We start from the raw sequence: 16,229 nt of genomic DNA, 5'->3' as shown, positions 1-16,229 counted from the left end.
ACAACATTACTCAAAGATTTTGTCCTATATGAGCACATTTTGAAACAAAAACTTACAAGTCCCCAAGTAGCAGCCATCATAACATAGTGATTGACACGTTCACAGGGTAATGTTCAAAGTTTTTTAATCCAGAAGAAAACTATGCTTAATTCCTATCATTTTCTGATGCCACATGGGGATGTGACCCATAGTTTGGGAACTGCTGGTTATGTCTTATTATATGACAATAGTGAACCTATAGATTTACAATGTCAAAATGTGGAGCCTGGTTCCCTGCAGTGAACAAACCAGATAATCTTTTGTGACATTCCTCTAAAGAAACAATCATAATCAATCAATCATTAAAGTAAAAAGTAGAATTCTGTCACCTTATTTAAATTTCTCAACTTAATATTTTTTGTCTCATAACAATTGGCTGCAGATAGTTTTTTGTATAATCTGTTATTAGATTTTTTTAGTAAAGTGAAACTTAATCACTGGCAATTTTTATTTTACAACTCAATTTTTTAGTGTTTTTTTTATAAAAGTTTAGTATGATAAAATAATTTCCCATTGTTTAATTTTTTTATCAGGCTTTTTTCAGTCAGACTTGATTCTGGAAGTGTCTCAAAAACTTTTGTATTTTAATTAGGTTAGCTATCTTGTTTTATACGAACCCCTTAATTTTTTTGTTCTATGTAGGGATTTAGTATATAATTTATGAAGTGATTATTGTTTACTTTGTTGTCATTGTTCTGCTTTTTGTTTAGGGTTGCTGTCAGATTTGTTTAGTGAAATTGGAAAATATTTGCGTATATGTACATATTTATATCTATATAAAGTGAACAAAATATTTTTAGTAGAAAAATAAATGAAAGATTGGTTCATAATAAAAATTATCATTAGAATCATGTCTGATTCAATCTTTCATTCAATCAAAATATAAAATTAAACAATTTTCTGTTTCTGATATTTTATTTTATTTTTCTCAAAAGTGTAAATCATTATTGGATAAAGCCAGGCAAATATCACATTCATAAACTTAGTATTATAATTCATTATTGATTAATTATAAATATGAAGTAATAAACAATGAAAGTTGTATTGCATAATGTTATATGTATATTTTATTAAATTAAATGTTTGGCAACTTCATTCTACTACAAATACCTAATACTCATTACATGATTGAAGTAAAAGAAGTGTACCCAATTTATTAGCAGTTGCTATTAGCTCTCTCAACATGGGCTGAGTCAGTTTGACTGACTATATGATCTCTTTATACTTGTTCAAAGTCTTCATAGATTTAATACAACAGTACAAGTCTTTCACATACAAAAAATTATTTTTAATGAATTTTTTAAATAAACTAAAATAAAGATTTATCTATGAACATGAGTATTTATTTTGAATAGTCCATGTGCAAAGTAATTTTCATTTTAAGAACCGATGAACTGCTTGTGTGTGTGCCTCATGAAACATTTTTATTATATTACTTACTTGATATAGTCTACTCTTTACTAACCTAAAAATACCTATTTTTACATTTTAGTTAGTTTTATAATAATGAATAAAGAATAAACAAGAAATAAAGTACTAACCCAATCTTCGTTTTTCTTGCTGTTTGTCAAGGGTATAATTAAACATTTTTTTTTATACTTTTGGTAGTAATTTACTAAATACTTTTATTCATTTAAGTAACACACCAAAGAACTGAGACTAATAACATACAAAAAGTAGACAATTGCCCCTAGCTCTCAAATGTTTTCTGACTTTGTGTGACAAGAGCTGTTACAAATTCATCAAAGTTAGCCATTATGTCTTCCATGATAACAAAGGTTGTATTCTGAGTGAAATTGATGCTTATCTGTTCAGAACCCAACATCGTACAATACATCATTTGATAGAGGAAAACCTTAATTTTATATTGGGTATTAATAATGTATAATTGTATAATTAAACATGAGAGAATTATTAACAAATCCTGAAAGAGAGAATATGACAAGTTAGTGTGGCAGGAGGGGTTTGATTTTCTATTGATAGCTCTGTAACCAAACAAAATTAAAGGTTATAAATATTATGGTTTGTCTGTGCAATGACAATTTTATAAGTAGTCATTTACATTTAATTTCTTACTCTTTTGAGGGGTGGTGAATAAAATAGAGAAGATGTCTCCAATTGTAAAATGTTAATATATTATGAAATAGAATTCTAAGGTTAACTAAAGAAAAGGTGTGATAAAAACAGAGATTTTATTCAAACATCAAACTTTCAATAGACAAAATATGAAAGCTAGCAATACGGGAATTATCCATATAAAGTCAGGATAGTTAGTCTGTCTTGTGATTATTAGGCAATCAAGGGATGTGTTCACTTCATTTCTAACTTATTAGGTTCCTGTTTTAAAGTTACGTAGCCAGTCCAACATAGCTTCTTCATTTAGTATTTTTTTTCCTCATTGTTTTCTTATTGTGTACTTAGTCTCAAGAAAGTACTTCAAAGACACGCTCAATTTACAGATTTACTTTTTTTCATTATTTTATGTTCTTAGCACACTTAAATATTTTGTTTGCAGTAGTGGGATCATAAAATGAAATTTATGGGTCTAACATTAGAATTATCATTAAACAGTATATTTTCATCTTTCATAGAGCATCTGAATTTTGTCTTGGTCTTGTTTTCTACAGAATTGGTTCATACACAATTTTGACATTAGGAAATTTACCACCATGCATTTAAATAACCTTTTTACTTATGTAAAAATAAAACAGAAATAAAAATAAAGGTTTAAACAGTGAATACAAGTAATTTTTAATTTCATGGTCAATACAGAAATGGAAAGAACTGGGGTTGTCAACCATTATTTTTAATATTCTTTGACAATGTTTCTAATGGCCCTGGAGTTAGCACAGATAATATATACAATATTATTTAAAAAAAAAAATTATATTCATTTTGGATTTTCTAGAGATTACACAAGTAAAATATGAAAATTTTAAATTGAAAATAAGTACAAGTTTTTCCTATCCTGAAAATCATGTTTCACAATAAAACGTTCCTTAAACCTGCTCATCTTGGATATTCTTTGCTGTTCATGACAGAAATGTTTAATATCTTCTGTTCAAAATTTTATTAAACTCCTTTTTATTAGTTATACCAATTAGTATAGCATAAAAGTGAGCTAATAATCCAAATTATAGTAGTATATAACTTTTAAGTTCCTAATTCTACAAGAAAATATTAAGAAAAAAGAATTTCTCCTAGAGTGACACACATTACATTTTCTCTAGGCTGCTTTTCTTCTATATTTTATCCACCACCCTTTGAAAGAGTAAGAAATTAAATATAAATCACTCACTATAATATTGTCATAGCTAAAACTGACTTTAAATAAAGAAATAAACACACTGCATATGACTTATAACAGGATAAAAACAATTTTTAATTGTTACCAACACAAAGACAGTGTGTGTGTTTTAGCTAAATTCAGTCTAATTTCTTAATTTATCTTGTCAAACCTCATTATGAAGTAGACTTATCTAATATTTTTTGAGGAAATCAGTTTCACTTGATAATACCACACCATATGTTTGACAGATATGAAATGCTTGTAATGAGCCAATTTTTCAGTAAGTAAAAAGAAATCCTCATCTGGAAATTTAATTTTTGTAGCAAGAACAGATTAAACCAAAACCCAATTGGCCAAACTTTAAAATATGTAAATCTTGTTGGAAAATTTCTTGAAGCTTAAAACAGAGATTGATAAGAGCAGGTAGTGTCTAAAATACAAGATTAATACCTAAGTAGATGAATAAACAAAGGCAATGTTTGCACTGGTAGAAATCATGGAATTACTAGTGATTGGTTAGAAATAAAATCAATCCCCAGCAAAATACGAAGAGATAATGACTAAAAAGAGTAACAGAACAGTTAGTCATTAATGTTCCAGAGAGAGATTTGTTACAACAGATATTGCCTCCCAAGAAATAGACTAATCTGTGTCATGATAAATAAAAAGATTGTTTAATGTAGATAGTATTAATAATTTTGTATGTTTTGTGTTTTTATATATTGATAGAATTGAAATTAAAATTAAAATTCTTTTTCAACACTTGTAAAAAGAATGGTTAGACTTTTTAAACTAAAGTTTTGATTAAATTGAACCTTCCTGATTTGATAAGTTTCAATATGTAGGTGAATTATTAAGTTTAGTGGTTTAATTTGTTAATTACTCTGTTGTATGAACTAGAAAGTCATTTTTATCCTGGAGAGATAAATATAAGAGAAGTTTTTGAAAATTACAAATGTGACATCAGGTTTTGATGTTATTCCTGCTCTTCAATGTCACGAGGAGGCAAAATAAGACTTCGTACAAAATTGAAGTGTAATTTAGTAGTTCAGTTGTACTGTACTGTGTGTGTGTACATATGAATCCACGAAGTTCTGTCAAATATCGATCTCGTCTGAAATAGTTACGTATCAACAATTAAAACAGCATTTAGTAAATACACAATTTACCTTAATTATTGAGTTACACTTCTCATAATTGAACATTATGAATATTGTTTTAAAAACATTGTACTGAAATTATATAAAAATTTTCAATAATTTAAGTTTTAGTTAATATTTTCTGATAAATATGAATTTCACTTTTGTTTTTTCAGGAAAACATTTAAAGTAGATTCTATATTAGCCAGGGTGGAGGCTCGTCTCAAGAAAGCTTCAGAAACTCGAGGGTAAAATAATTAAAACAATACTGATTAAAAATTCTCTTTCTACTTCTTGTAATACAAATGTAATTATTTATTTAAGTTTTTTTTACTTATTTACAGATTTGAATTAAAAGAAACTGGAAACATTTGTAGATTTTTCTAAGAGGTTTTTCTTTCCCACAAGAATTTAAATAATACATGTGTAAAATTCAGTTTAAAAAATATCATTAGCAAATGAAGGTTATTTTTTGTTTTAACATTACTAAGCTGTTGGCAAAAATGGCTTAAAGCTTGTGGTGAAATAAACTTCTCTGAAAGAACATAAATTGTTGTACATGGTAATAGCTATTATTTCATACTGTTTCTTATATATAAATAAATTCACCAGGCAACTTCTTTTATATAGATTTTAATTTTGTGTTTTGGAAGATTTGAGGACATGAAAAATAACTAATATCTTAGGATAATAGATATTACTTGTGAGAGGATACATTTACTGAACTTGAAAGACCATTGAGTTTAGTGGGGTGTGGTTTTGTTTTAAAATAATTTTGTGTTAAGAACATCCCATCTTTATTAATTAGCTTAAATAACTGAGAAAGATAGTGAATTTATCTTCACTTTTTAAACATTTATCACAAATAAAAGTTCCAAACCAAATCTGATTTTGAATGTGGTATAAACATAACAAAGTGATAGTTGGCATATAAAATTATGGTATGTTGATGAAATTGGTAGTATTTATTCATATATTTGCAAATTTACAGATGTGAGCAGTGTTGCTCACTGTATCTTGTAAAGTGAAAAGGTGTTTATCAGTTATTTGGAGTATTAATGAATAGAGTAATTAATTAATTAATCATGTAAGAGACTAATGAAGAAATGAGATTTAAGTTACAGCAACTTGCTACAACATGATTGTTTTACTTCTACAACTAGTCTGTTAATTTGATTATTATAAGCTCTTGGAAGATATTTTGTATTTTGATTTGCAACATCTAATTAAAATAGAATTTTCCAAAATTATATTTAAAAAGATGTTAATTGGATGCAGACAATTAACACATTCAGAGGAGACTTAGTTATCCAGCAGATTTCAGTTTTCAAAATTTTTATTAAGTGGTTATAAAAGCAAGTAGTACACCCAAATTTCAACAAAATTGTCACATGAATAGTGATTGGAATTGTATCACATTGTGTGGTTTATTGTTGGTCATGATCATAATGTTAGTAGTATAAATATTCATTTGACTTCATGAGCTCTAAAGCAATTCAAAAGTGTGTATAATACAGAAAACTAAAGAATAAAATTCCATATTACTACTTGTAAAATATAGCAAACCAATTTATTAACTCATTGTCAAAAACTGGCCCAATGGTGAATTTTGTAAATAGTGGTGTACATGCATATTTGTCATCGTTTAACTTTGATGGAAGTGTTAAAATATACAAATAGAAAATGTGTGTATATATTGATTTTCATCATGTTTTAACCCTTTCTGGACCATTGAGCATGCTTCACATTTTGACCACACATCTGTATATCAAATTTTTAAATTTATTTAAAAATAATTTTAACTATTTTAAATCAAACTTGCATTTCTGTGCAGCTCCAAGGAGTCTTGCTTTTCAATAATGCACATAAAGATTCTTTTAGAATTCTTGTCTTCATCCAAGAGCATTTATTATTTGTTAAGAATATATCCTTCCTTGAAAATACAGTTAGCAAAGTCATGTTTCTCTGTGATTTTCCTCCTCTGTCTGAAGTTTTACTATTACAGGCCTCTGTTCCTATCACATACTGTGAGATCATATAAAAGGGTGGTAGCAACTATAAATGAGGAATAGGTCTTTAAATACAATTGAACAGAGCAGATTATAAATTACTTATGGCAATTTAAAGTAAATAAAGTGATATGAGAAGTAACTTATGGTTTTATGAAGAAGTGATTACATGTAACTCCTGCAGAGAATAATAAGAGAGTGTAGTTGGAAGCTTAGAAGACTTACAAATGAACCACAAATCTGGGATTTTTTATAATTTCTTTAGAAATTCTTTTTATTTCAAAATTTATTGCAAAATTAAAGTGTCAAAGAAATAAGTTGATTAATATCAGTTACATTGAAATTGACTATATATATAAAGTGGAACTTCCTGATTGATGAGGGAAAAAATATTAAATTCTAAGGCGAAAAGATGTGTTTTGAATTTGTTTTTGTAAAAAAGGTGTCTAAACAAAATTTTATAATGGAAAAGTGATAAAAAACCAAAAACAACATAGTCATGTTAACTGTTTTAAGTAGAAACAGATACTATTTGGTACAATTTTAATAAGATTTATGCAGTAGGGTTAACTCTTTCTACTGGGAGGAGAGAAAAAATTGAGGAATATTAACACACCCAATTCTGGTCCAGAAAGGATTAAGTGAAGTTGTATCAGAATTTGTTTATTTATTTACACACTTGTGTGTTCTTTAATAATAAAGTATTTAAGATTATCTAATTTTCAGCTAAATTTAATGCTTGAGTTTTGTTCCCTGTGCAGTAGTACAATTTGAACTATGTGTCTGCCTGTGATGAATAACACACACAGATATTAAGCAGCTGAATATACTGCACTTTTAGGCTGAATGAACTTTCATCAACCCAACTAGTTTGGGTGATAGAGAATGTTATAATTTCATGTATAGACTCTTTATACTCTTTTGAACTTTGAAATATGAAACATTTGTTCATACCAAATATCAAAATTTATAATAATCAGCTGAATATTGCTGTGTCAACTTATACCAGTGAACTGAGTGTCAAACCTCTTCATCTGTGAAATAATATATAGGTGTGTACTGAAAATTTCCAGTTTATGTACTTCTAATTTGTTCTACCTTGTAAAAAAAAACAAAAAACATTTCTATCATGACTGGACTGTGACTTGCACTCTGTAAGAAAAATTACTAAAGTAGTGATCCAAAAATTGGTAGATAAAATAAACACTAAATGTGTTTTATGCAATAACTTCTTGTTAACATTTAATTTTCTCAGTGCAAATAATATTTTATAATCTCCACTTTTGGTATATGTAATTACAATACATTAAACAGTCAAAATTTGCATTTCTGTTTATCTCTTTTTACTGTTCTTAAAGTGTGAAGTTGTATATTCTTCAATGAGTAGATTTCTGGGGAGTATAACAGCTCCATAGAATAAAGCAACTTTCTCAGTTAAATTCCACAGGCATCAGTGCTAAGTTTGTTTGTATAAGATTGATCTGCCTGTTCTCACTGGTGATGAAACAGCTCAAAGTGCAGTATATTGTGGGATTTATTAGCATTCTCTCTAAGCAAGTGTGTTTCATACCTTAAACATTAAACCAGAATTTAATGCTTCTATTGCTGAAAATGATCACAAGGTGATTAATTTGGATTATTGTTTGTAAATGTTTGGATAATAAAATTTGGTCAAAAAAGTCATAGCTTGGATGTTTGTTGAAATCTGTATAATGGGCTATTGATTTTGTAAGGATGTTTGTATTGAATAATTTAATAGATTCAAAAGATAATCTGATGGTATTGGTTTCTAACTTTAGGCCCCTAGGAAATCTAACTCTCACCTTCACTGGGATCCATGATTACTCATCTAAAGGTAATAAGTAATAAAGGTTTTTTTTATTTTTCATCTTATGTGTGAGGTTTAGAGACTTTACAGTGATGTGATGTGAGGAGCAGCAGCCTGTTATCTTTAACTGTACAACTGGGCTGAGTGGATTCCACCCAGCTGGCACTAACCAAATTATCTGTGACAGTAGTCACAGTATAATGTTTTTATAATGTATTCAAATCTTGGCAAAGTTTTGCAGATTATCAGTTAATATTACAAGGCTACCATACACAAAATATCAGGTTTTTTTATTCATCAAGTTTTTTGTAATTAAAGATTTATCATGAGTTATTCTCTTTCAGAATGTTGACTATCTAACATGCAAAGTAATTTTAATTTTAAAATTAAAAATGTTTCTTTATCTTAAACTTGTCAAGTTTCATTTGTGTTATCTATATAACCATGTAAATATATTTCAAACTCTTTTTTTAAAGAAAAGCTGTATATTTTATTTACCTTAACAGTATACATCATTTAAAAAAATGTAAATCAAGTTGCACTTTTTTTTTTCTAGAATGATTGAAGTTCATAACAAGAGGTCACAGTTGTTTATTCTAAATAGCTTAAATCTTGTAACATTGTGCAAGTATTTATATTAGGTTTTTAACCATGTATGGCTAACAATAGCGCCACAGAATTTGATATCGTGTTGCATGTGAAACTCGTGTTATATAACCAATAGCGTAAAAGTGGCTTTTACAAAGCTTTACAGTACTAGTGCATCAGTATTTTGTAAAATACAATCATCTTTTAGTTATGATACATTACATATTTATATGTATTATTACTGTTTGCAAAGAAATTCTTAACTTTCAGTTATTTTTGTTAAAACAGAAAAAGTTTGAACTTGCTTGTCATAAACTGCTAAGTCTAGTTAAATTGAGCATGTGGAGGTTGTAAAACAAAATAATCTTATTAGGATTTATCTAAGCATTTTGAAATTTAAAAAAAAAAATTACAAGTTGTATCAATACAACATAATTTCTCTGTGTAATTTGTCAGGTTTACTTAGCTGTATTGGGTCTAAAAAATATTGTACCCGATCACTGTTTTGTTTCATCTCTACTCATTGAGCTCTCAACCAAAAGACCTGTTTCTAAAGCTAGATAATTTACAAAGGCTGATAAAACTATATGGGAGAAAATCTTAGCTTTTGATTGGTTATAAATACTTAACAGAGCAGAGTTGGTGTCTGTAAACAAGTATTTCCAAAAATGGAAAAGGGGCAGAGCCACAGTGGTAGATTTGCTAAATATAATAATAATAATAATAAGTAGAAAAGATAGGGAGTTCTTATTGTATATTCTAGCTTGTAAATATTGGTAATTTGAGTTTATAATTTATAAAAAACTAAATATTGTACTGTGGGTGTCATAAAACGTATTTTGACCAAACATACAGTGTGACACTAAAAAAAAAAACGATATTTAGAAATTTTAAAATTTTAACAGTTACTTTTAAAGCAAGAGACTAATTTTAGTTGTATACATTAGTTAGTCTCTTAATTGTAAATTAATGCTAAACGTAATGATGTACTTTCAGAAAATAGTAGTTCAATAAAATTTTGAATACAAGCCCATGTATGACCCCTCTGACCCCTACCTGTAGAAAAACCAGTAGTTATAAAGTTAATTAACAGATGCAAAAAAACACTTGCACTTTGAAAAACACTGTGTTGTAAAGCCAGGTTAATCAGCCAAGACCTGTGAAATCCAAATAATTGTAGCAAAATGTATTGAAAAAGCTATTTGTAGCTTTTGCTAGTTTTTAAAAATGTGGAAAGCAAATCGAGCAGAAAGAAATGTAAAGAAACTGAATTAACCTAATGCTTAAAGCAATTATAGATTTTGTAAATTGAAATAGTGTAATATTTATTTGTACTATGAACACAGCCAAGATACCGTAGCTTCTTTCTTTATTATATATGTAGAAGTTGTAAAAAAATTCAAGAATCCATTGAATGCATAAAATGAAAGCTAGTTCCAAAAAGATGTTCAGTTTTCAAGGCTTGTTATTCCCTTCCTAGTTGGTGGAGACCTTGTCACAGTTGAAGCAATTCTGCTCAAAATTTGCCACAAAAAAAGAAAGGATGTTTCTTGTCCTATAATACAGTTATCAGGTATGTATTAATGTAAGTTCTGTTCAAATTATTATAGAAGGAATTTAAAGAATTTTTATCTTTTTACATCTTACTGCATCTCAAAATGGTTTAATGACAAGCTACTTATAGTTGGTAAAATATGTATTTTTCCATATAACAGAAGTATTTAAAATGTTTAATCTTCTCTCCAACCGTTAACAGGTTTCATTAATACATAAAACATTTTTAACTTTTTATTCTTTGGTGCTAGCTTTTGTTGTGAAATATTCAGTGATTTACAATGAAGTGAGAGAAACTCAAGTAACCTTAATGATAATTGTCTATTGTCTTTTTTTATTCTTTAGTGTTACAAAAAATTTAGTTTGTTACATAAATATATATTACATCTGTTTTGTAAAATATTTCCTTGTAGTTTTCATGAGAAACATTCATATCTAATAGTTTTATATTGCAAATTTTTTGTGTTTAGTAAATTAAAGTATATCTAAATTTTTCCATTTATTACTCTACTTCTTAATAGGATATTGATATATAGTTATATCTGTGCTGTTCTGATCTCAAAGTCCATGGCTAAAGTTAATTATTTTTCATTAGTAGGAAGATGTGAAGTACCTCGAAACCCTGACCCAAATAACCCACCTCATAAATCTACTGCCATCTCTGTTCCAAGTGACAATTTTAATCTTTCCAATGGACATCTAGTCAAGTCATATGTTCTGCTGCTTCGAGTCATAGCTCATGGGAATAAATCCAAACAAAATGGTTACTGCAATGGAGATATTAGTGACTCGGGTAAGTAATGGTTATTTTATATCTGATATCAGTGCTAAAGAAATCAATCTGCTTATCAGTAATCATTATCTCTGTTACTAATATAAATTAGTTATTTATCACTGCCTACTAGCCATATTATTGATTCTTATAATCGAGCTACAAACTGGTCTCTATTTCTTTGCAAGATGTAGGGAACCTTATATTTTCTTACCCATGACTTCTGGAATTTAAAATAGATCTTATAATTCAAAAAGCGTAAGTCTTACAGAAATAATTTTGGGAGAAATTTAGACAGTTTGGAATGAATTCATTCTTAATTCTTAAAATGCTAAATTATAGTGAATATAAACAAATCAGTTTGAAAATGTGTTAGATATCATTTGAAACTTGTATGTTTTTGTTTCAATTCATATTTCATTTTAATATTGGGTCGATTTTGTAGTGTGTGGTCTTGTTTTGTCATGAAAAATCATTACGCCTTTTCAGTTGACTAATTGCTTGGTGTAAATACTCAACAGATAACAGTGTATTCCAACCATGATTGTTTGATTTGAATTCAAAATTTTGTGATAGACTACACCTTCTAGGTCCCACAAAAAAAAAACACTTTTTTTTAGGTGTAAACCACTCTTCAATGTTTGAACAGGTGTCTGACAGAAATTTGACCATTGTTTCTTATGTTGAAAATGCTCACAAGGAACCCACTTTTCATTGCCAGCAACATTTCTTTATAGAAATGGTTCATTAACATGTCTTATTCTCAAAGATAAACAAATGGTGACCCTCTGAGCACATTGATTGCCCATCAAACCATGCAGAACCCGTTGTCCAAGTTTCAAAACTTTTTCAAGGCTCATAGAGGTGGTAATGATTGTTGTATGGAGTTGTTGAGCTATATCTTGCATGGTCATCTTTGGATTTGCTTTAGCTCTGGCTTGCAGGGCATGCTTATCAGTTGATCTTGAACTTCCAGTATGTGGGAAATCTGTGAAATTAAATTCTCCTGATCAAAATTTTGTGAACCATCATTGACATTTCCTAATGTTTGACGAATTTTTACCATAACTTGTACATATATATTTCTTGTAGCCTCTGAAGCTTTTGAACCTATTTTAAATTCATGTAGTATACAATATCGTGTGTATCTCATTTGTATTCATTTCTTGGGTCTTTTTAGGTTAACATTTTGTTCCGAATGTCTATCATTTAGTCTGAAACAAGAGAAGGTTTATTAATACACTGTCATCGAAAAAAAAGGAATAAATTTGCAAGTTCTATTTTTCAAAATGAATAACTTTTTGAATAAAAAAATTATTTTCTTTCCAACTAAATACACACGCAGTAATTTAATACCACTGTGTGTTTGGAGTGGGGCAACAAAAAAAATTGGAGTTAATTATGCTTTATGAACGGTGGTATTTTATTTTATTTTTCTCTCTATGAGATAGTTTTATTATCTAACCTAAAGAAAGAATTTATGTAAAAGATGCTTGGTTTAACTACATAAAAGAAATAAATGTTTGTATTTTAAAAATAAATTTGCTTTACGTCATTCTTCGTTCTTCCTTGCTTTTAATTTAAATTAAACAATTATGAAATTTGCATTTCAAACTATTTGTAGCAGTTCTGTAAAATCAAACTGGAACATATCACCAACATAATATTGATGGATTAATTGCATGAATAACAAATTTTTGACCTAAAAAGCCTTTCAATTTTATACTATGTGCAATTAATCTAAATTGGCTACAAAATTCAACCTTAAGAGTTAAATAAAACAAAACTACTGAATTTACTTTTGTAATCATTAGTGGGTACATGTTCTAAAAATAATTGTATGTATATAGTATTTTAGTGTTATTAAAATTGAAGCTCAAAAAATGATATATGAGTGGTTCTAATCTGATTTAACCAAAAACTTGACTGTATGTGTATATATATTGATTACTAAACTTCATATATTGAAGAAAAAATATGGTGTAGTCTAGTGTCAGTTTATTGGAGTTATCTATTAAAGCAATCTGTCTTTCATTCAGGATTTAGTTCTGTTAGAATATGTTACAGCTGATTGTTTTTTTTATTGACATATTTATATTTTAAAACTTTGTCCTTGTACAGATTTTTAGCTTAACAAAATATTTGTTAAATTTATATATTTGGATAAACTACTGCACATGTCATGCAGTAAAAGTTTTGTGTAGAATAATGAATCTTAAACAGAAGACCCTCCACATAAACGAAGAAAAAATCACAAAGGTTCTCCAGAAGACTTGTGGCAGTTTGGTGCTGAGCTGGTTGTATATGACAAGATACAACAGTGTCTACTAACAGATGGGGAGTATCAACTTGTACTGCAGGAGTTTGGACAAAAAGCCTCTCCACGTAAGCCATCCTCGTGGGAGACATTTATAGACAGTAAGGATAAGGTAATTTTAACTTTACACAAAAGTTGGATTTTTTCTTTTTCAGTACACGAGGAATTGTATCATGTAAAATATTTGTGTGAGAGCAATGTAAATGTAATTTTTAAAGTATATTTATATTGAAGTTCAAACTGTTAGAATAAAGTGCTGTTTAGTAGTTAGCCTTAAAGCACCCCTATGATTATCTTGCAGTGGCTAACTAAAACCATTTCAAAACTTATGGGAAAATATACTTAAAGATGCCAAAATAAAGAAAAATTAAACATTCAAGATGGCTAATGATTAACTATATTTGTGCACAATTTGCACCATATATGAAGAAACTAATATCATCAAAGTTCTTGAATAGTATGATGATGCAGACAATTTTTAGTAACCTTTTTCAACCCAGAGCACCAAAGTTAGCCACTAAGTACATGAAAGTCAAATATCTCAAGTTTATGTATATACAGTGGAACCCCTTTAAGCGGCCACCCCTCAGATTCGGTCACCCCTTGAAAGCGGTCATTCAATCACAGTCCCTTTTTTTGTTTACATAATCCCTAATTATGTACAGTGGAACCCCTCTAATCAGGCCAGTTTGTCTCAGTCCCAAAGGTGGCTGCTTTAGAGGGGTTCCACTATAGGTCGTTTTGCTATACCATCATGATGGAAGTCTTGCACTGTACTGCAGTCTGCAGTTTACTTTAATAGCAACTGTCCTAGGGTAAACAACTCACAGATTTAAGGGAATGTTTTTTATATAAAACAAATCTACCAATTTAATTAGCTGAATGGATAAGAAAATGGAATATTTATAATCTGTGATGTTGAAGATAAACCATTCAAACAGAAGCTGCCAAGAAGTAGGCCAAAGTTTTTTAAATACTTTTAAGTGGAAACAAGAACATTATGTAAGAACATGTAGCAGTATTGAGACATGGTAATCACCTTTTTATTTTTATTATTTTTTTGTATTGACAGAAAAGATTGGAATTTTTGGTTTTCTTGGGTTAAAATATTTTAGTTGGTATTAGGACTTTAGGATTTTAAATATGTTTAATTTTGAATAAAACTAAACTTACACATTTTTGGTGTTTTTGTTTTGTTTATGACTTCAGCAAAGATTTTTAAAGCATATAATGTTAATCCTATATTGCAACAGCTTTTTGTTGTGTTTTTAATGTTTGTTAATTGGTATTCTTCTATTTCTACTTTTCTTGCCATTGGTGTTCTTGTGAAAGAAAAGTTAGAAACTCCAAAATACATCAACCTATGACTTTATTTATGTTTTAACTTTATGTTTAGCCAAGTAGTCAAATACAGTCAAAGATTTTTTTAGTTGCTAAATAATTTATTGTTTTAGGTTATTGGTCAGTTTGATGTTTTCAACAACAGTCCTTTGGTGTCTTTCTATCTGGCGTGGAATGATTCTTTCATCAATGGTTCAGATGAAATACCATCTCTTGACCACATGTTTCTCAGTAGCTATCACGAAGAACGCCCAAGCAAAATGAGTAAGAAATTAATAAGAAAAAAGGGTAACATAAAATGTTTCCTAATGTTAGATATTAAGTAGTTACTCTTTCATCCATAGGAATTTAAATATCACTATATTTTAAAATATTGTTGCTAGTTAATTGGACTGGCATTTTGAAGGTTATTACCTACAGAAGTATTTCTAGATAGAAATCAGTAGCAGTAATTCTAATAATATCTTGCAGAATTTGGCCAGTTAAGAGATTTAGATTACTTTTTAATCCAAATACTGAGCTAAAATTACAAAATAACCCTTTTATTTAAAAAAAAAAATGAAAAAAAAAAATGTATGTATTGAAACCAGTTAGTACTGATAATGAAAGTAACAATAACCCTTTCTGGACAAAACAGTGTTGTTGACACGTGGTTATTTTTTCATTCTTGTAGTGGAATTACTATACTAATTAGCACAAAAGTTAGTAAAAATTTGCTAAATAGTATCTTGTTTAAGCTTTAAAAAACGTACAATTTCATCTACTTTTTTGTTTTTTATATTTTGAAATTTCCCAAATCTTGTTGAGTGACACTATTTTGAAAAATTCCCATTAAAAGTATATCTATTTGTCTTAAAATTCCAACTTTTGTTGTTATTGCTATATTTTTTGCTTATACTGATGCTTATTTTGATGACTGCAGTAGTTACAACTTCTAGCTAAAAATTAACATCTGTCAAAAGCATTTGTATAGCTGATTGTACATAGACTTTAGTACATCTTATGAATAAATATTCTTTCACACATCTGTTGATGTCTTGTAAGGAAACTTGTATCTCATTAATAATGAATGCTCTCCAAAGTATAAAACAAACTTCAGTGATTTGTAGATTCAATAATATTTATATTCAGTTACGTTTATCATAACTTTAGTTTTTACTTTAGACATTTTGAAGTGAATTTGCATTTTTTTTAATTAAGTGCAACAAGTTTTCAGATAAAATTGTTTAGTTATTAGTATTGTTCAATGAATCTTTCTAATTATTTGTGGTACATCACACAAATTTTTTTAATAAATGAAGTTCTCAAGAAAATCATAATATTTTTATTGTTTTTTATGTTTGTTGATGAAAC

At 28.4% G+C, this 16,229-nt stretch overlaps 1 protein-coding gene across 3 annotated transcripts in view; it reads left to right on the top strand.

The window, feature by feature from the left end:
- Su(z)12 (Polycomb protein Su(z)12) overlaps window positions 1-16,229 on the top strand; it is a 64,119-nt gene that overhangs the window by 34,294 nt on the left and 13,596 nt on the right. For 2 of the 3 annotated variants that reach the window (XM_076472739.1, XM_076472741.1), the window contains exons 4-9: window positions 4,644-4,715; window positions 8,276-8,331; window positions 10,373-10,465; window positions 11,042-11,239; window positions 13,442-13,647; window positions 14,990-15,140. In XM_076472739.1, coding sequence (XP_076328854.1) covers window positions 4,644-4,715; window positions 8,276-8,331; window positions 10,373-10,465; window positions 11,042-11,239; window positions 13,442-13,647; window positions 14,990-15,140 — 776 coding nt within the window. The remainder of the gene's footprint in view (window positions 1-4,643; window positions 4,716-8,275; window positions 8,332-10,372; window positions 10,466-11,041; window positions 11,240-13,441; window positions 13,648-14,989; window positions 15,141-16,229) is intronic. The other variant, XM_076472740.1, reaches the window with a different exon arrangement.

Source organism: Tachypleus tridentatus, chromosome 12, assembly GCF_004210375.1.
Source record: "Tachypleus tridentatus isolate NWPU-2018 chromosome 12, ASM421037v1, whole genome shotgun sequence".
In the NCBI taxonomy this organism is placed as follows: Eukaryota; Metazoa; Arthropoda; class Merostomata; order Xiphosura; family Limulidae; genus Tachypleus; species Tachypleus tridentatus.
The sequence above is the reverse complement of the archived record's forward strand: the minus strand, read 5'-3'. Positions and strand labels throughout refer to the sequence as shown.